At 43.9% G+C, this 21,492-nt stretch overlaps 1 protein-coding gene across 22 annotated transcripts in view; it reads right to left on the reverse strand.

Moving 5' to 3' along the window:
- Positions 1–20,794, reverse strand: part of lrrfip2 (leucine rich repeat (in FLII) interacting protein 2) — a 182,624-nt gene extending 161,830 nt beyond the window's left edge. For 10 of the 22 annotated variants that reach the window (XM_078216619.1, XM_078216618.1, XM_078216629.1 and 7 more), the window contains exons 1-2: positions 20,516–20,775; positions 17,411–17,588 (exon numbers count right to left, since the gene is read on the reverse strand). In XM_078216619.1, coding sequence (XP_078072745.1) covers positions 17,411–17,500 — 90 coding nt within the window. In that variant the 5' untranslated portion in view covers positions 17,501–17,588; positions 20,516–20,775. Of the gene's footprint in view, positions 1–17,410; positions 17,589–20,515 lie in introns of all 22 variants that reach the window. The other 12 variants (XM_078216636.1, XM_078216632.1, XM_078216635.1 and 9 more) reach the window with 4 other exon arrangements.
- Between the last annotated feature and the right edge of the window lie 698 nt (positions 20,795–21,492).

The raw sequence follows: 21,492 nt of genomic DNA on the forward strand, positions 1-21,492 counted from the left end.
CTGATGGCAGCAGGGAAGAAGCTGTTCTCGAGTCGGTTGGCATGTGACTGCAGACCTTTGTATCTTTTTCCCCCGAAGGAAGAAGGTGGAAGAGAAAATGTCCAGGGTGTGTGGGATCCTTAATTATGCAGGTGGTTTTTCCGAAGCAGTGGGAAGTGTAGACAGAGTCAATGGATGGGAGGCTGGTTTGCGTGATGGATTGGGCTACATTCACAATATGTTGTAGTTTCTTGCAGTCTTCGGCAGACCTGGAGCCATACCAAGCTGTTCTACAACCAGAAAGAATGCTTTCTATGATGCACCTATGATGGGCTAGCCTGGGAGTCTAGCTTGGTCTGGTACTGTTTTTTGGCACCTTTGATGGATCTCCTTAGATCGGATCTGGTTTTCTTGTATAGGTCAGGGTCACCTGACTTGAACGCCTCAGACCTGGACTTCAGCAAGCAGTGGATATCCCAGTTTATCCATGGTTTCCAGTTAGGAAACACAGAGATTTGCTTCTTTAGCACACAATCTTCTACAGACTTACTAATGAAGTCGGTTACTCGTTCAGACTCGTCGCAGAGTTTTTAAATACTGACAAGTCCCGTAAGAGATCATCTGATTCCTCTGACCAACAATGCACAACTTTCTTTGATGGAATTCTCCCGTTTCAGTTTTTGCTTGTAAGCCAGAAGCAGGAGCACAGCCTTGTGGTCTGATTTGTCAAAGTGTGGGTGGGCAATAGTGCAGTCGGCATGTTTGATATTTGTGTAATAGTGGTCAAGGATATTTGGGCCTCTGATGGAACAGGAGATGAGTTGCTGGTATCTTGGTAGGACGCTCTTGAGCTTGGACTGATTGAATTCCCTGTCCATGATGAATAAGGCCTTGGGATGTTTTGTCTCAAGGCTATTTGGAGTGGTGTATATTTTGTCCAGCACGGTCTTCATGTTTGCGTGGGGTGGGATGTAAACTGCTGTCAGAACAGCAGGTGAACTCCCGAAGGTTGTAGGGGCGACATTTTGGTGTCAGGTATTCTAGGTTCGGGGAGCAGAAACTTGCCAGTGTTGCTACATCTAGGCACCATGAGGTGTTGGTTAGGAGGCAGACCCCACCTCCCCTAACCTCGCCTGAGGCCGCTATACGGTCTATTTGGTGGATTGAGAAGCCCTCTGGTTGGAGGGCACAGTCCGATGAAGCAGGAGTGAGCCATGTCTCCATCAGAGTACACAGCAGTCCCGAGTTCTCTTTGAAAAGTGAGTCTGGCTTCAAATTCGTCTAGCTTGTTTTCCGGAGATTGGACATTCGCCAGGAGTAAGCTGGGGAGGGGGCCTTGGGACAGTATTGTTTCACTCTCACCTGCAGGCCTGCACGTATTCAAGCTTCCTGGAGTGACTGCTTCTTTTTGTGCCCAGGAGATGGAGAGAGCAGTATGCAGTGTTAATGGTATAGGTGCTTCCAATTAGGATTTAGGATTGGCCAAAATAAAAAAAAAATAACAGTCAGCATCTAGGTTCGTACAAGTTAAGAAGCCATTTAGATCAGGTATAAAATAGTGATGTGGGCCTTCTGAATCTGCACAAATAGTCAAAACAATAAGAAAAAATATTTTCATTGAACGTGATAGGTTAAAAAATCATTTTTATTCAAAATAGTGGCCAAGATGGATCCTTATTCATTTTAAATCAAACAATCTAAACTTTCCACTGGTTTCATGAATCTGCTTAACTAAAACCAGAGGCTACAATTGTGGACTTAAATGAAAACCATAATGCAGGGTTCATTCAGCCTACAACTCCAAGCCTTAATCTGAATCAACAACCATATAAAGAGTCCCATCATACATCTTATTGATTAGTTTCTGTTGCTTTAATTTTGGACCAAGGTTTAGAAAGCTTTGTTTGAAGTGCTGCTAGATAAATCAAACTTAAAATGAACAGATTGAAATTTCTGTAAATTAATGTGAACAATATTGTGAACCTTTGAGCCCCTTAAGGCTCCATGAATCTTATCTATACAAAGACATGACACTGTATATCTGTCGGTCATTTATAAAATAAAGAGATCAATATGTCATTGTAATATTTCTAGCAAAAAGGAAAAGAAAAATAAAATCCAAAAATGTATTGTCCTTGAACATAAACAAGCTGAAAATTTAAAATGATCAACTTGTTTTATGAAACAAAAATCAAGTCATAAACTGTTGAAGCACTTTCTTAAAACTGAAAGAAACATTTTTCACCAAACAAGTTTGGCCCTTTTACATCACAAACATTGATTTCAACAGCCTCAAATTTCTAGGCTGCATTAACAATACACAGACTCATGTTTTTTTTGCTGTCCCAGACTTAGTATTTGGTATCATGTGCTCGAGATCAAATATTATGCGGAACAGATGCAAAGTAAAAATCCCATCCACTGTCCATCAAATGTGCCTTAACCTCAGCTTCACCCAAAATTCCAACAATCCCACATAAACCATCTTTGTAGCTTCAAAATGGCATTTCCATTTTACTTCAAATTCAGAGATAATTGAACACAGTGCAAGATTAACTGTTTTTTTTAGATGAAAAGCAAATTACTGCGGATGCTGGAATCTGAAACAAGAACACAAAATGCTGGAAAATCTCAGCAGGCTTGAGAGCATACATGGAAAGAACATAGCTACATTTGGAGTCTGGATGACTCAACAAAGAACAAAGAACAATACAGCACAGGAACAGGCCCTTCGGCCCTCCAAGCCCGCGCCGCTCCCTGGTCCAAACTAGACCATTCTTTTGTATCCCTCCATTCCCACTCCGTTCATATGGCTGTCTAGATAAGTCTTAAACGTTCCCAGTGTGTCCGCCTCCACCACCTTGCCTGGCAGCGCATTCCAGGCCCCCACCACCCTCTGTGTAAAATATGTCCGTCTGATATCTGTGTTAAACCTCCCCCCCTTCACCTTGAACCTATGACCCCTCGTGAACGTCACCACCGACCTGGGGAAAAGCTTCCCACCGTTCACCCTATCTATGCCTTTCATAATTTTATACACCTGGGTTCGATTCCCGGCTCGGGTCACTGTCTGTGTGGAGTTTGCACATTCTCCTCGTGTCTGCGTGGGTTTCCTCCGGGTGCTCTGGTTTCCTCCCACAGTCCAAAGATGTGCGGGTTAGGTTGATTGGCCAGGTTAAAAATTGCCCCTTAGGGTCCTGAGAGGTGTAGGTTAGCAGGGATTAGCAGGTAAATATGGGGGGTTAGGGCCTGGGTGGGATTGTGGTCGGTGCAGACTCGATGGGCCGAATGGCCTCCTTCTGCACTGTAGGGTTTCTATGATTCTATGATTCTATGATTAAGTCTTCCCTCATCCTCCGTCTTTCCAGGGAGAACAACCCCAGTTTATCCAATCTCTCCTCATAACTAAGCCCCTCCATACCAGGTAACATCCTGGTAAACCTCCTCTGTACTCTCTCCAAAGCCTCCATGTCCTTCTGGTAGTGTGGCGACCAGAACTGGACGCAGTATTCCAGATGCGGCCGAACCAACGTTCTATACATCTGCAACATCAGACCCCAACTTTTATACTCTATGCCCCGTCCTATAAAGGCAAGCATGCCATATGCCTTCTTCACCACCTGTGACGTCACTTTCAAGGATCTGTGGACCTGCACACCCAGGTCCCTCTGCGTATCTACACCCTTTATGGTTCTGCCATTTATCATATAGCTCCTCCCTACATTTTTAATACCAAAATGCATCACTTCGCATTTATCAGGATTGAACTCCATCTGCCATTTCTTTGCCCAAATTTCCAGCCTATCTATATCCTTCTGTAGCTTCTGACAATGCTCCTCACTACCTGCAAGTCCTGCCAATTTTGTGTCGTCCGCAAACTTACTGATCACCCCAGTTACACCTTCTTCCAGATCATTTATATAAATCACAAACAGCAGAGGTCCCAATACAGAGCCCTGCGGAACACCACTAGTCACAGGCTTCCAGCCGGAAAAAGACCCTTCCACTACCACCCTCTGTCTTCTGTGACCAAGCCAGTTCTCCACCCATCTAGCTACCTCCCCCTTTATCCCATGCGATCCAACCTTTTTCACCAGCCTACCATGAGGGACTTTGTCAAACGCTTTACTAAAGTCCATATAGACGACATCCACGGCCCTTCCCTCGTCAACCATTTTGGTCACTTCTCAAAAAAACTCTACCAGGTTAGTGAGGCATGACCTCCCTCTCACAAAACCATGCTGACTATCGTTAATGAGTTTATTCCTTTCTAAATGCGCATACATCCTATCTCTAAGAATCTTCTCCAACAGCTTCCCCACCACGGACGTCAAGCTCACCGGCCTATAATTACCCGGGTTATCCTTCCTACCCTTCTTAAATAACGGGACCACATTAGCTATCCTCCAATCCTCTGGGACCTCACCTATGTCCAGTGACGAGACAAAGATTTGCGTCAGAGGCCCAGCGATTTCATCTCTCGTCTCCCTGAGCAGCCTTGGATAGATTCCATCAGACCCTGGGGATTTGTCAGTCTTTAAATTCTCTAACAAACCTAACACTTCCTCCTTTGTAATGGAGATTTTCTCCAACGGTTCAACACTCCCCTCCGAGACACTCCCAGTCAACACATCCTTCTCCTTTGTGAATACCGACGCAAAGTATTCATTTAGGATCTCCCCTACTTCTTTGGGCTCCAAGCATAATTCCCCACTTTTGTCCCTGAGAGGTCCGATTTTTTCCCTGACAACCCTTTTGTTCCTAACGTATGAATAAAATGCCTTGGGATTCTCCTTAATCCTGTCTGCCAAGAACATTTCGTGACCCCTTTTTGCTCTTCTAATTCCCCGTTTGAGTTCTTTCCTACTTTCTTTGTACTCCTCCAGAGCTCCCTCCGTTTTTAGCTGCCTGGACCTACCATACGCCTCTCTTTTCTTTTTGACCAGGCCCTCAATTTCCCTGGTTATCCACGGTTCTCGAATCCTACCCTTCCTATCCTTTTTAACAGGCACATGCCTGTCCTGTAGCCCTAACAAGTGTTCCTTAAAAGACTCCCACATGCCAGATGTGGATTTACCCTCAAACAGCCTCTCCCAATCAAGAGCTGCCAATTTCTGCCTAATCCCACTAAAGTTAGCCTTCCCCCAATCCAACACCTTACCCTTGGGACACCACTCATCCTTTTCCATCTATCCTTTTCATCTATAGTTTCATCTATAGTTAAGAAAACCCTCCAACGCTTCTACTTTCTCAGAAGGTTAAGGAAATTCGGCAAGTCCGCTACAATTCTCACCAACTTTTACAGATGCACCATAGAAAGCATCCTTTCCAGATGTATCACAGCTTGGTATGGCTCCTGCTCTGACCAACACCTCAAGAAACTACAAAGGATTGTGAACGAAGCTCAGTCCATCACTCAAACCAGCCTGCCATATCTGACTGTCTACACTTCCTTCTGCCTTGGAAAAGCAGCCAGCATCATAGAGGACCCCACGCACCCCAGACATACTCTCTTCCACCTTCTTCTGTCGGGAAAGGGGCGGCACAGTGGTTAGCACTGCTGTCTCACAGCACCAGGGACCCGGGTTCGATTCCCGGCTTGGGCCACTGTCTGTGTGGAGTTTGCATGTTCTCCCCGGAACTGCGTGGGTTTCCTCCGGGTGCTCTGGTTTCCTCCCACAGTCCGAAAGACATGCTGATAAGGTGCATTGACCCCAACAGGCACTAGAATGTGGTAACAAGCGGAATTTCGCAGTAACTTCATTGCAGTATTAATATAAGCCTTGCTTGTGACTAATAAATATACTTCAACTTTAAAAAGATACAAAAGTCTGAGATCACGTACCAACCGACTCAAGAACAGCTTCTTCCCTGCTGCCATCAGACTTCTGAATGGACCTACCTCACACCATGTTGCTCTTTCTCTACACCCTATGACTGTAACATTACATTCTGCACTCTCTTCTTTCCTTCTCTATGTACGGTATGCTTTGTATAGCGCGCAAGAAACAATACTTTTCACTATGTTAATACATGTGACAATAATAAATCAAAATGATAATTTCTAGACTCACGGAATTTGAAAGATGCATACAGCCAACCACGCACAAGGAAGAATCAAAGGAAGAAAATTATATAATTACCAGTGCACTCAGAAACAGGGAACAGCCTGAGAAGCCAGTCCACAACTCAAGCCTGGGGGCAAGGCTTGCATCCAAATCTTAGAGCCAATGCACTGCAGAAATTGTCATGAAGGCAGTTTAAATATCTTAACTGTACCAGCAAAAGACATTTCCCAGACTTGATCATCCGCCTTGTATTGTGTCGTCACAACAAGCTGGATCTGACTTATAGATTTATTTAATTTGAATGTCGTTTGGGAAGGCAGAAGTGTTAAGGAATTCATGGATCATAGTATGGGGGAGTCAATTTCTACATAAACTGCGTGTTCAGAATTCATATACCTAATTGTCTTGTATTGTAGTTCCGCTTGTGTGTATTTACCTTTTCTTTCATTTAATATAAATATTCTTTCAAAATTGTTATATGACGATTGGACTGGTTCTTCTCACTGAGATTTCACATGAACCCTCACACTAAATTCCAAAAACGAAACTATAAACGACCACGAACCAGTGTTTCAAGTTGGGACACTTCACAGATAACATCAGCAGCGTTTGTGATACTCTGCAGAACACGATCTAAATGCAGCTTTGGGATCACTTGTGACTCAAATCCTAATTGACTGTGTACGAAGTGCCCTTATTGCAATTAATAAATCTTACTCACTTGTTTGTCCTGATTGAAATCTAAGAGAACAAAGATTTGGAAAGGGTATTTTTCTGTGCTGTTGCCTCAATGATTAGTGAAATGCAATTTAGAAACACAAGATGCTGAATTTGTCTCCACTGTTTGAAATATATGCACAAGCTAAGAATTTAAATGCTGTGTGGTCCTAAGGCTTCACAGCATGCTTCTGTGAAAGACAACCATAGGGAACACAGCTTAGAGAAAATAATGAAATTTCTCTCCAACTCCAACAAAAAAACACAATGTTCTCAGCGTGACTGTCAAGCTCTCAGGGTATTTGGTTACTCATGTCTCATCTGTCCTAAGTATGGTCATGGACCATTTCCATTCGCCAGAAGGTAATCCTCCTGTGCTCCTATTTGTAATTCTCTGGTTCAAGCGTGTGCTGAAAGGTTCAGAAAGGCCCATTCTTAATGTAAAATGCACCCTTTGCTAATAAGCTCTCAGAATGCCAAGGTTTGTTCAGATTAATGGACATTAATGGGAACACGAATTTAAACTGGTATTTGGTTCTCCAGTCCCCATGTAGCTTGACAAAGACAAAAAAATGGACATCCTTAATAATTTTCAATTATTTTCATGACCAAATATTCATTTAGCTTTCACAGTAGTTTTGGTTAAGAGTCCTGTCCATACAAATACCAAACCATTGGAATGGGATGGAGAAACTATTCCCTTGTGCTATCCTACCCCTGGATCCTTTCATTCACTGTTCAACTTAAAGAACCTGGTTAATCGACTTCATTACTGTCTTCAGCCATTTCAAACTTCAATGACTTGTTCTCAAAACCCTTTCACCAGTCAGAAAATATCCAATTCGCCCAGGCTATTCTTGTCGCATGCCATTTTGAGTTACATCATTCTCTTAAAATGGTCTTTTATAGCTACAGTGATCAAAACTATACAATACTCGAAGTGCATACTAAGTTCGAGAGTTCAAATAACCAGCTTCAACTTATAAATTAAACACTATTAAACTGTATTAAAGATCAGCTGACTTCATTGATATCAAACGCAAATATTGTCAGTTCCATTTTTGTCACTTCGACCAGCATTTTATATTGTGCCAATGCAGAGATTTTTTTAAAAAATCAATACCATCCTTCGCCTATCTACTTAATTCAGTCTGATGCCTTTGAATGTCGTTGTCATCTTGTTTCCTGTCAGTGAAGTTAACACTAATCCAATAATGTTTGGCCCATATATGCAAGTTAGCCAAGGCTGCAGAAGGGATAAGGAACAATTTTGATCGAGTGTGCATTGTTTAATGTGAAATCCAAAAAGCTATACTGATTTTCAAGCTAATATATAGATTGAGCAATACTGAAGAAATTTTTAACAACTCTTACTTTTTAACATGAGGAAAATATATCCTGAAGCACCTGACGATAAAACTGGATACCAAGGAGAGGTATGTGAAAAGGTTAAGGGAAGATTATTTAAGCAATGGTCAAAAGAATGGATTTTGTGGAAGGCACCAAAGCATAGCAACATAACAATTAGGAGCAGGGCATTTGGCCCGTAAGTATACTAAGGAACGACAAAAGATCATGAATGTAGCCCAATCCATCACGCAAACCAGCCTCCCATCCATTGACTCTGTCTACACTTCCCACTGCCTCAGCAAAGCAGCCAGCATAATTAAGGACCCCACACACCCCGAACATTCTCTCTTCTACCTTCTTCCATCAGGAAAAAGATACAAAAGTCTGAGGTCACGTACCAACCGACTAAAGAACAGCTTCTTCCCTGCTGCTGTTAGACTTTTTAATGGACTTACCTTGCATTAAGTTGATCTTTCTCTACACCCTAGCTATGACTGTAACACTACATTCTGCACTCTCTCGTTTCCTTCTCTATGAACGGTATGTTTTGTCTGTATAGCACGCAAGGAACAATACTTTTCACTGTATGTTAATACATGTGACAATAAATCAAATCAAAAGCCATTCAGTATGATCATGCTGATCATCCAACTCAACAGCCTGATCCCACCTTTCCCCCATATCCTTTGATCCCCTTCACCCCAAGAGTAAGATCTAACTCTTTTTTGAAAACAATGTTTTTGCCTCAACTGCTTTCTGCGGTCGTGAATTCCACAGGTTGATAACTCTCTTGGTGAAGAAATTTCTTCTCACCTCAGTCCCAAAAAGGTTTACTCTATCCTTTGACTCCTGGTTCTGGTCTCCCCCACCATCAGGAACATCCTTGCTGCATTTACCCTGCCTAGTCCTGTGAGAATTGTGCAGGTTTCAATGAGTACCTCTCCCCCCCGCCCTCATTATTCTGAACTCTAGCAAATACAATCCTAACCGACTCAATCTCTCCTTTCACATTAGTTCTGCCATCCCAGGAATCAGTTTGGTAAACCTTCACTGCACTCCCTCTACAGTAAGTGCGTTCTTCAGGCAAGGAAACAAAAACTGCACACAATATTCTAGGTGCGGCCTCCCAGGGCCCTGTAGAATCAGAGCAAGATATCCTTGTACTAAGATTTAAGGAATGTGATTGTGGGTGTGAAGTAACTGAAGACATTGTCAAAGATCAAGCTGGGGTTAGGAAGGGGTCACTGAGATTGAATGCAGAATGCAAAGAAAGCCCGAGTCAGAAAACAAAAGGTCAAGTATGGAGACATGTTGGGCAAGAGGAGGTTGTAAAGGTAGGCATATGCAAGGCCATGGAAGGATTTGGAAATGACTACAGAGTTTGAATTTGAAAGTAGGCACTCGTATTTATTTCCAGAAGGATAGAAATGAAAAGCAGAGAGGTAATATTAAACTTGCATTGAACCTTGCTTAGACCACACTGGAAGTAGTATGCACAGTTTTGGTTGCTACATTACAAGGACTAGTAAGAATGGATAAAAGGCAATTCCAGAACTGCAGGGTTATACCCATCACGAAAGAGTGAACTGGCTGGGTGTTTCTCTTGAAAAGTGAAGGCTGACGGGTAACCTATCAGAGGTCTTTAAAATCGTGAAACATTTTAATTGTGTGAAACCTCATGTTTCCATTTGTTGGGATGAACAAAATTAAAAGCCATCAATGTAAAACAGTCACCAAGAAATCAAATATGAATTAGAAGAAACTTCTTCACCCAACATAGTGAGAAAATGGAATTCACAATGATAAGTAGGAGTTGAGGCCAACTGCATACAGGCATTTAAGCAAAAGCTAGGCAAGCACGAGAGAAAAGGTAATAGAGGTTAATACGGATAAGAGGCATAGGAGGAAAGATGGAAGGAGACTCAAGTGAAGCATGAATGCTGGCAAGAACTGAATATGCCAAATAGCTGTGCTCTTTACTCTATGTAATTCATGATGTGCAGAGTGAACATAAGAACGAGGAGCAGGAGAAAACCATAATTCAGGGAGTTGGGAAATAGGCTAAAAAGTAGGGCCTCCAGGGTGGCAATCTCTAAGCTGCTCCCAATGCCTAGGGCCAGTGAGGCTAGGAATAGGGAGATAGTACAATTGAACGCTTGGCTAAAGGACTGGTGCAGGAGGGAGGGCTTCATATTCCTGGATCACTGGGAAGTTTTCAAGGGAGGAGGGCACCTGTACAAGAAGGACGGGTCACAACTAAATTGGAAGGGCACGAATATCCTGGCTGTGAGTTTTGCTAGTGCAGTTCGGGTGGGTTAAACTAATATGGCAGGGGGGGTGGGGATCAAAAAATTATGTCTGCAAGTGTAGAGGCTGGGGACGAGCTTGGGCCAGGACAAGGCTGGCAAAGAAGAAGAGCACTCTGGGGGAGGATGACCTCACTGGGCCTGGAGGTCTGGAGTGCATCTACTTCAATGCAAGGAGCGTAGCAGGTAAGACAGACGAACTTAGGGCCTTAATGCTTACGAGGAATTTGGATGTGGTTGCGGTGACAGAGACTTGGTTGAAAGAGGGACAGGACTGGCAACTGAATATTCCGGGAACAAGTGTTTTAGGCAAGACAGAGGAGGGGCCAAAAGAGGTGGGGGAGTAGCAGTATTAGTTAGAGAGCATATTACAGCGGTGCAGAGGGAGGACAATTCAGAGGGGTCGTGTAACGAGTCACTGTGGGTGGAGCTCAGAAACAGGAAGGGTGCAGTCACTATGTTGGGGGTATACTCCAGACCCCCCCAACAGCCCAAAGGAAGTGGAAGAACGGATATGTCAGGAAATAATGGATAGGTGCAGGAAAAATAGGGTTGTTGTAGTGGGAGACTTCAATTTCCCTGGTACAGACTGGAAATCGCGTAGGGCTGGGAGTCTGAATGGGGAGAAGTCTGTAAAATGCGTACAGGAAGGTTCTTTGGAACAATATGTAGATAGCCCGACTAGAGAGGCAGCTATACTGGACCTAGTACTGGGGAAATGAGCCCAGTCAGGTCTTCAAAGTTTCGGTAGGGAAACATGTGGCAAATAGTGACCACAATTCTGTTAGCTTTAGGATAGTGATGGAAAAGGATGAGTGGTGTCCCAAGGGTAAGGTGTTGGATTAGGGGAAGGCTAACTTTAGTGGGATTAGGCAGAAATTGGCAGCTCTTGATTGGGAGAGGCTGTTTGAGGGTAAATCCACATCTGGCATGTGGGAGTCTTTTAAGGAACATTTGTTAGGGCTACAGGACAGGCATGTGCCTGTAAAGAAGGACAGGAAGGGTAGGATTTGAGAACAGTGGATAACTAGGGAAATTGAGGGACTGGTCAAAAAGAAAAGAGAGGCGTACGTTAGGTCCAGGCAGCTAAAAACGGAGGGAGCTCTGGAGGAATACAAAGAAAGTAGGAAAGAACTCAAACGAGGAATTAGAAGGGCAAAAAGAGGTCACAAAATGTCCTTGGCAGACAGGATTAAGGAGAATCCCAAGGCATTTTATTCATACGTTAGGAACAAAAGGGTTGTCAGGGAAAAAAATCGGACCTCTCAGGGACAAAAGTGGGGAATTATGCTTCGAGCCCAAAGAAGTCGGGGAGATCCTCAATGAATACTTTGTGTCGGTATTCACAAAGGAGAGGGATGTGTTGACTGGGAGTGTCTCGGAGGGGAGTGTTGACCCGTTAGAGAAAATCTCCATTACAAGGGAGGAAGTATTAGGTTTTTTAGGGAATATAAAGACTGACAAATCCCCAGGGCCTGATGGAATCTATCCAAGGCTGCTCAGGGCGACGAGATATGAAATCGCTGGGCCTCTGACGCAAATCTTTGTCTCGTCACTGGACATAGGTGAGGTCCCAGAGGATTGGAGGATAGCTAATGTGGTCCCGTTATTTAAGAAGGGTCGGAAGGATAACCCGGGAAATTATAGGCTGGTGAGCTTGATGTCCGTGGTGGGGAAGATGTTGGAGAAGATTCTTAGAGATAGGGTGTATGCGCATTTAGAAAGGAATAAACTCATTCACGATAGTCAGCATGGTTTTGTGAGAGGGAGGTCATGCCTCACTAACCTGGTGGAGTTTTTTGAAGAAGTGACTAGAATGGTTGACTAGGGAAGGGCCGTGGATGTCGTCTATATGGACTTTAGTAAAGCGTTTGACAAAGTCCCTCATGGTAGGTTGGTACAAAAGGTTGGATCTCATGGGATAAAGGGGGAGGTGGCTAGATGGGTGGAGAACTGGCTTGGTCACAGAAGACAGAGGGTGGTAGTGGAAGGGTCTTTTTCCGGCTGGATGCCTGTGACTAGTGGTGTTCCGCAGGGCTCTGTATTGGGACCTCTGCTGTTTGTGATTTATATAAACGATCTGGAAGGTGTAACTAGAGTGATCAGTAAGTTTGCAGGCAACCCGAAAATGGCTGGACTTGCAGATAGTGAGGAACATTGTCAGAGGCTACAGAAGGATATAGGTAGGCTGGAAATTTGGGCAAAGAAATGGCAGATGGAGTTCAATCCAGATAAATGCGAAGTGATGCATTTTGGTAGAACTAACGTAGGGGGGAGCTATACGATAAATGGCAGAACCATAAAGGGTGTAGATACGCAGAGGGACCTGGCTGTGCAAGTCCACAGATCCTTAAAGGTGACGTCACAGGTGGAGAAGGTAGTGAAGAAGGCATATGGCATGTTTGCCTTTATAGGACAGGGCATAGAGTATAAAAGTTGGGGTCTGATGTTGCAAGTTGTATAGAACGTGGGTTTGGCCGCATTTGGAATACTGCGCCCAGTTCTGGTTGCCACACTACCGGAAGGACGTGGAGGCTTTAGAGAGAGTGCAGAGGATGTTTACCAGGATGCTGCCTGGTATGGAAGGGCTTAGTTATGAGGAGAGATTGGATAAACTGGGGTTGTTCTCACTGGAAAGACGGAGGATGAGGGGTGACCTAAAATAGAGGTGTATAAAATTATGAAAGGCATAGATAGGGTGAACGGTGGGAAGCTTTTTCCCAGGTCGGTGGTGACGTTCATGAGGGGTCATAGGTTCAAGGTGAAGGGGGGGGCGGAGGTTTAACACGGATATCAGAAGGACGTATTTTACACAGAGGGTGGTGGGGGCCTGGAATGCGCTGCCAGGCAAGGTGGTGGAGGCGGACACACTGGGAACGTTTAAGACTTATCTAGATAGCCACATGAACGGAGTGGGAATGGAGGGATACAAAAGAATGGTCTAGTTTGGACCAGGGAGCGGCGCGGGCTTGGAGGGCCGAAGGGCCTGTTCCTGTTCTGTATTGTTCTTTGTTCTCCAATGCTTTTCTAAGTGCATTGCTAAACCTTCTTAATACGGACCGATGAGCCAAATGGCCCAATTCTGCTCCTGTATCATATGGTCTCATGTTAGATTCTAGCATTTTCCCAGTAAGTGATGTTCGGATAACTGACCTGCAGTTCACTATTTTCTATCTCCTTCCTTTCTTGAAAAGTGGAGCATGGGGAGCTAATAGATGTTGGTGAAGAAAGGCATGGTTGAAAAGCAAGACTTACTAAGGGGTAAAATGCAATCAGTTAAGTTGTGAACAAATTGTAGTTCATGAAGGGAGGAACTTGGATGGCCAGTGAAGTTACCAGTGGACTCTGGAGAAATCATGGCCAAAGTAAGAGTTCCAGTGGAAAAATGGTTTGTGATAAAAGCAAAGTCAGGGGTGGAAATATGTGCTTATAACAGTTGTCAGGAAGTATTTGTCATAAAATTAAGATTTGACCTAGTACATTCACTAAGTTTATTACCTGTCAATTTAGAAGACAAGGAAAATATAGGTCAATCTGACACTTGAATGACCCATTTCTGCACTTCAACATTACTTTCGCACAATCTTTCTCCAGTGATTCATACATCACTTTAAAAAATTAATGTGATTAAAGAACCGTAGCTATGAAGATATATTCAAGAGGTTGTACAGATCCCTCTGTTCCTGCACTTCCTTTAGAGCTTCTCACTTTATTTTTTACTGGCTCTCCATATTCCACCTGCCAAAATGAATCACTTCACATTTCTCTGTATTGAACTAAATCTGCCACTTCTCTGCGCAATCGCAAACTTGTTTATGTCCTTTGAAATTAAAGGCTATCTTCAGGACAGTTGACAACATTTCCAATCTTTGTATCATCTGCCACCCACATTGTCTGTACCTTTAAGACCTGGCTGGCTGTAGAGATTTGCATTCTAATTAGTATTCTGTAACTTGATTTCTGTGTCTGTGCACTGTTTGAGAGCACATTTCCACTCCATCTGACGAAGGAGCAGTGCTCCGAAAGCTTATGGTATTTGCTACCAAATAAACCTGTTGGACTTTAACCTGGTGTTGTGAGACTTCTTACTGTGTTCTAAAAGGTTGTCAGTCCTCAGTTTTACTACTATTTCTGATAACTTTATATGCCTTTTCTTTTAATACTTCGTTAGCCATGCTTGACTGACACTTCTTGTTAGATTTTTGTACCTCGAAGGAATGCATAGTTGCTGTAAACTACGTAATAATTCTTTACAATGATCCATTGCCTGTGTACTGGTTTTTCCCAATCCACCTCAGCCAATTTGCCCCTTATACCTTCATAATTTCCTTGGTTCAAATTTAACACTGGCTTCAGATTGATTCACCTCACTTTCAAACAATGTAAAATTCCATACTATGGTCACTGATCTCCGAATAATTGTTGACAAAAAGATTAATTTAGCCCTTCCTTTTTACAAAATACTAGATCCAAAATATCCTGCTCTCTCGTCGGCTCCTCCACATGCTGCTCTGAAAAAAAATGTAACACTCCAGAATCTCATCCTCCACAGCACTAATTCTCATTAGATTTGCCCAGTTTATATGCTGATTGAAGTCACTGTATTCCCCATGCGACATGATATTTTTCTGATTAATACCACAACCAACACCACCACGACTATTTAGTGGCCAGTAAGCAACTCCACCAATGTTTACTGTCTCTTGCTGTTTCTTAGCTTCACCCAAATAGATTCCACATTTTGTTTTTGCGATCTAAAATCCTCCTTTACTACTCCTATCCTTATCAGCACAATACCACCTCCTTTTCCCTTTTGGCCGTCCTTTCGAAGTGTCGAGACCTGCTGCAGACAGAGAAAGAATCCAACCCAGCATTACCACCTCTCAAAGAACAACCAACTCAGTTGTCTACATCTTTCAATCAGAAGCATAGAGACCCCCAAATTTAATCTGAAGCAAGAGAAGTCATTAAACTGCAGATTGTACACTCTTAGTTCTTGCTTATGGACTGCAATTTGGCCAATATATCCTTCCCCACTCTGAACATGTATTTGTGGGCCTGTGAACTTCCAGGGCGAGAAAGAGAGAGAGAAAGTATGTGTTGTGTGTGCGGACTAAAGTCATATTATTTTACTTCAATCTGTGGTCCAATCACCTTTTATGATCACAGCACAAACAGTTAGTTAGTCGCTTAACTGGCAAGTATGTCCTTTTCAAACAAAAAGTCTGTTGTGATCAAATTAGAGCGCAAAGAGCCTTTTGAGTCCTCCTCATATGGCCGCAAGATGATTCTGATTGAGCATCTGAATGTCACTGACCGGTTAAATCAAAAATTTGAACTCCAGTTCATGCGGAAGTCAGACTAAGCTTTATCAGGGGTTGAATAATTCACGGTTATGGAGCGGACAAGCAAATCATCTAGTGTGCAAATCATCTAGTGTGCCAATCCTGACTGTTACCCTCGAAAATGAGCAACATCAGAATCTCAAAAAGCTGTAGCAGCACCTCCTAAAGCAGCCCCTTCCAAGAAGCAGCAGAAAAATAAATAGATGCCAAGACAGAAAGAGACTATAACCATGGGGTGGATGGAATTAAGAGGTTGATAGTGCTTACAGTGAGGCCAATGCTACAGCTTTAGTTTTAGCAATATTTAACTTTAGAAAAATCACTTCATTCAACACTGCATAAACAAGCAATGTGAGAACACAAGTAGTACTAGGGATACCAAGGCATGTGATGGAGAGGCAAAAACAGCTGCTAATGGACAGGGGTGAGAAGGGGGAAAAAGGGTGTCTGATCCCTTAAGACCTTTCTAAGGACGAGGTGGAAGCATTCCTGCCCCTTCTGGTCAACATGTCGTGCTGCCAACCTCAATAAAATATTGAAATTGCCAACCCACCACTTGGTAAAGTATTCACTGGACCTTTGTCCTGCAAATTAATAAGTTGTGGTACAGATTTCTTCAATTTTGAACATCCAACCTGAACTCAGAATCTACAGTGCAGGAGGCAACCATTTGGCCCATCGAGCCTACACCGACAACAATCCCACCCAGGTCCTGTCCTATCCCCGTAAACGCACATATTTACCCTCCCAATCCCACTGACATTAAAGGGGCAATTTATCATGGCCAATCAACCTAACCCACACATCTTTGGACTGTGGGAAGAAACCAGAGCACCCGGAGGAAACCCATGCAGGCATAGAGAGAATGTCTGTGTGGAGTTTGCAGTCACCCAAGGCTGGAATTGAACCCGGGTCCCTGGCGCTGTGAGGCAGCAATGCTAACCACTGTGCCACCATGCCACCCACCCACCCCATTCATTTGTGCGTGCTCAAATTCTGGACACAAATGCCTCCCAGCCCACCCTCCAAGTTGTATGCAAATGCATACTATTTCTCCTACAGATTCCAGTCAACACTCAAGCATCTAACAATTTTATAAGTTACTGCATATTATGCACCGTACAAAACTTGTTTTAGAAAATGCAAACAGACAGAGACACCTAATCATTAGCTCATGAATTATTACATAACACATTTGGCATGACAAAACATGATCAGATGACAGCTGAGTAAATCATGAATACTAATATATAACCCTTACACAAGATAGAACAAAATGAAATTCCAGGACTTCCCGTATCTCACTTCAATTTGGAGATCAACAGATACAATTATTACTAAACTAGACAGTACCTATTAAAAAGAAGACTATTTACAGATGTTTATTCATGTCAGAGTGTTCTTTAAATTTTGTTTAGAGCGCCACAGTATTCCTTTCCAATGCTGAAATTGTGTTCTGCGCCACAAGAACTGCAATTTAGTTCATACAAAATATATCACAAGCCTCTGCTGATAACATGGTGTAGCCTATCGGAAGAGAATTTAAAGCATACATTTAAGGTAAGCCAAGGATGTCCCAAAGTAACCAACAATCATAGCTAGATTACAATCATCTAAATATGTCCAAAATGAAATTTTAACCAACCTCTCTGGCAATGTGGCTCAGGGCTTCATCTTCAGCTGAGAATCTATCTTTAATTGGTGTTCGTTTCCTTCCAGCTCCGGGTGTCCCCATTCTCTCCAAATACTTATGGACAATCTTCTACAAGTTTAAGACCGTAGGATCAAATACCATTTAAAAAGGAACTCCTTCCACAGTTGCACTGTGAACGCAAAATAAAAATTTTACAAACTTCACTCTTCTACAGGAAAAATACATACGAGTTATGAATTTAATGCTCACAGTTCAACATGTTATTTGGCAAATTATGCTGCAAACCCCATGGAAGCTTCACATTAATTTAATTGGATAAGCACAAATGCTTTGTGTTCTTCTTATTATATTGGTTATTTCATAGAAATTGGTTCCAACAAAAACTTAATCTCAATCAAATTTCAATGTTATGTTCCAACTATTTTCTTGCTTACAACACTAAAATTGTAAACTAAGGCAAGAATCAGATCAGTGATTTGACTCCATTTTTCACATGAATGACAAACCACAAGCAATTTTATTGAAATATTTGGGGGAAGATGGTGACATAGTAGTCACATCACTGGAATAGTAATCCAGAGGTCCAGGCCAATGTCCTGCGAATATAGGTTCAAATCCCAAAACAGCAGCTGGTGGAATTTAAATTCACTTAATAAAATCTGGAATTAAAAGCTGGTCTCAGTGCTCGTGAGCATTAAACTATAATTAATTGTCGTAAAAGTCTGTTTGCGCTGCCGGCGTCATGCATGCGTAGCTGCAAGCGCAAACTCAAGCTTTTTGGGGACAACATGCAACATAGTTCATGCACCATCATCACAACCTGGAACTGCAAATATTAGTCTGCTGGCAGCATCAAGTTAACACCTCTTAATAAAGGAAAGCAGTCTCTTTGAAATTGTGGCCTCCCCACAATTTTTGAATCTCCCACCCCACAGCCTCTTCTCCTTAATCCGAGTCTGTCATTGGAAACAAACCCCAAAGCTGCAAATGGATTGTAGCCATATCCCTGAAACCATGGGACGGCCACGCTTGATTCCTTCCCCCACCCTCCAGGGCTCAGAAAATAGGTAAACGGCTTCATGGTTCGAATAAGATCCAACCATCACTGTTTCCTAAAAATAACACCATTGGTTTCTGTGCATGAAGGTATTGGCAGCCATCTTGCATGGCCACACTGCGTTGGCAGGAGACACAGTGATCATAAAAACCCATCTGATTCACGAAGAGCCTTTGGGAATGAAATCTGCTGTCCTTAACTTGGCCTGATCTACATTTGACTCCAGACCCACAGCAATGTGGTTGACTCTCAGCTGCCTTCTGAAAGATTATGACAAGCTTGGATAGAATGGATGGTCAGAGTCTTTTTCCCAGGGTCGGAGGATCAATTACTCAGGGGCATAAGTTGAAAGTGGGGAAAGTTTAAAAGAGATGGAAGGGGTAAGTTTTCCACACAGAGGTTGGTGAATGCCCGGAACGCGCTGTCGAAGGAAGCGGTGGAAGCAGACTCGATAACAATGTTCAAGAGGCATCTGGATAGATACCTGAATAGGCAGGGAATAGAGGGATATGGGCCACGTACAGATAAGAAAATATTAGATTCGAGAAACATCTGTGTTGGCACAGACGTGGTGGGCCAAAGGGCCTGTTCTTGTGCCGTACTGTTCTTTTTTCTTTAAATGACCTAGCAAATCATACACATGTGCGGGTTAGGTTGATTGGCCAGGTTAAAAATTGTCCCTTAGAGTCCTGGGATGCGTAGGTTAGAGGGATTAGCGGGTAAAATGTGTGGGGGTAGGGCCTGGGTGGGATTGTGGTCGGTGCAGACTCGATGGGCCGAATGGCCTCCTTCTGCACTGTAGGGTTTCTATGTTTCTATGTTTCAAATCACAAGGGAAATTAGGAATGGGCAATAAATGCTGTTCTTGCCAGCAACTACCCTCATTCCACGAAAGAATATATTAAAAAAAACAAGTGGCCTGATTGCTTCAGATTCCATTTCAGAGACACAAATCAATGAGCACACGAAGTGGAAGGAGGAGGACAGCTCCAGCTTTCATAGTGGTCCAGAGATCAGATGTAATATCAAGTCACTTCAATGCATATTCATTGCACTTTCATTGTGCAAACAGGCAGCAATCCTAAAGTTAAAAATATTCTCAACTGCAGGTTTATTGTGAAGTGTTACACCGCTTTATTTATACATCAGCTTCAAAATAGAAAAATATCCCAAGGTACTTAACAGAAATCTGATGAAAATAGAAATCAAACCCAAGAGATAAAAAAGGATCACCCAAAACTTGGTCAAAGGGTGGATTTCATTGAGAGGTCTGAAAAGAGCAGAACTTGAAAACCAAGGGATTTGAGGATTTGAAATCAGTGCAGCTGGAGGCATAGCCACCCTTGCTGGGGTAAAGGAAGGAGGGGTGGGTGGGATGGGGGGGGGGGGGGGGGGAAGGAGGCTGGAAAAAGGCGAAAGACAAAGAAAGAGTTAACAGGAAGAAGCGTTGCAAAGTTGGAGCAGGTCACACAACTAGGAAAATGGGCCACAGAAGAACGTAAACACAAGGATATGAATGTTAAACAGTTAAGAGGGTAGGGCAGAAATCAAAGTAGATAAGAACTGCCAAGTAAGACTTGATATGGCAGCAGTGTGTCCTAATCTAACACTGATCTCCCATTACCCGTGTCCCACTGACTCTTCGTAACCGTGTAGTGAAGTTTGACAGCGAATTACTCAGGAGTGCAGCATGACTGCCCTCTCACCAGCTGTCGCCAAGGAAACCCACTCCACCTCAAACTAACTCGGCAGGTTTAGATCCATTTTTCAGAAAAAAAGTTACGCTGGAGAGGAGCCAGAGCTAGAGTGTAAACTGCAGCAGGGCAGTGCGGCGCGGTTCGGTAGGGCCCAGCCTGGTATAACACAGCGCTGCTGCCTCACTCCAGTTCAATCCACCGCGGCCACAATCCCAAAGCAACAGGACAGGGAACGAGAGGGTTTTGCAGGCGCCGAGGACGGCGCGGGATCCACCCAAACAGAAGGCGGTCTGGGGCGGGGGTGAGCAGGCGAGCGCCGGGCCCAGGGGCGCAGTGTCTTACCAGCGGCCCCGCTACTCCTTCAGCTGAAATCAAGCAGCCATTCGCCAGGTCACTGAGTTCAGCTGCCTTTCACCGACTCAATAGGCAGGTCAAACATTGCCCACAGCCTCACACTCCTTTCTTCGCTCGGCTCGGCTCTGACAAACACACAGCCGGCTCTCTGCCAAAGCTGCTGTAAATTCAAACCCTCCCCAGCCTCCACCTCGCCCCGCCCCCCCCAACTCCCTCCGACACCGACTTTCTGCTCGTGCGTCAGATCCGACAGTTTGGCACGCGCCCAGTTCGCCTCGTGCCCCACTCTGGGGCGCGCGCCCTGCTGCGCGTGCGCACAGACGGCAAGCGCTGGGGGGAGAAATGCGCGTGCGCAAGCGCTGGTCGCTCTCCTGCGCATGTGCAGTGGTGGTTCAATGCGTTGGAATATTTTTTATTGGATGAACACTGAGATACACTCAATTCACGTCAGGCAACAGAACATCAACTATTCACAAAATGCAGTGCATTGATTTGGACTACTACGCCCGGTGCATGGCCCATCACATATCTTTCCCACCTCTTTCTGAAAAAACAGTCCAGATGTGAACTCGGTCAGTGCAGTTCTCTGAACTTTGAATTTGACCTGTTCAGGCACCCTGAGCGCATGATTGTGCCATTTGGCTGTGCTTATGATGCCCTTGAGTTGTTGTCCTCAGGGTGGATGGCATCAGGCGTCCTTGTGGTATGCCTAGTGGCTGCAGGATTTGTTGCATTAGCCTCAGAAGGACCCTCCATTTTCACCGGTGCAAAGGGCACTGATTACAGACATAGTGCGTTTGACTCTGGTGTTTTGTGGTGCTGGTTCAGGTACCTGCAACAAGTGATGCCTGCCTGTGACGTAGAGAACATCATCTGAGGTAACCACATAGCTGTCTGGTTGTGGAGCAGTTTGTCGTGGCCATGTGTGGTTTGGATCCTGATCGTTTGGCCTGGCTCCAGAGCGC

This window comes from Mustelus asterias, chromosome 7 (assembly GCF_964213995.1).
Source record: "Mustelus asterias chromosome 7, sMusAst1.hap1.1, whole genome shotgun sequence".
NCBI classification, from domain to species: Eukaryota; Metazoa; Chordata; class Chondrichthyes; order Carcharhiniformes; family Triakidae; genus Mustelus; species Mustelus asterias.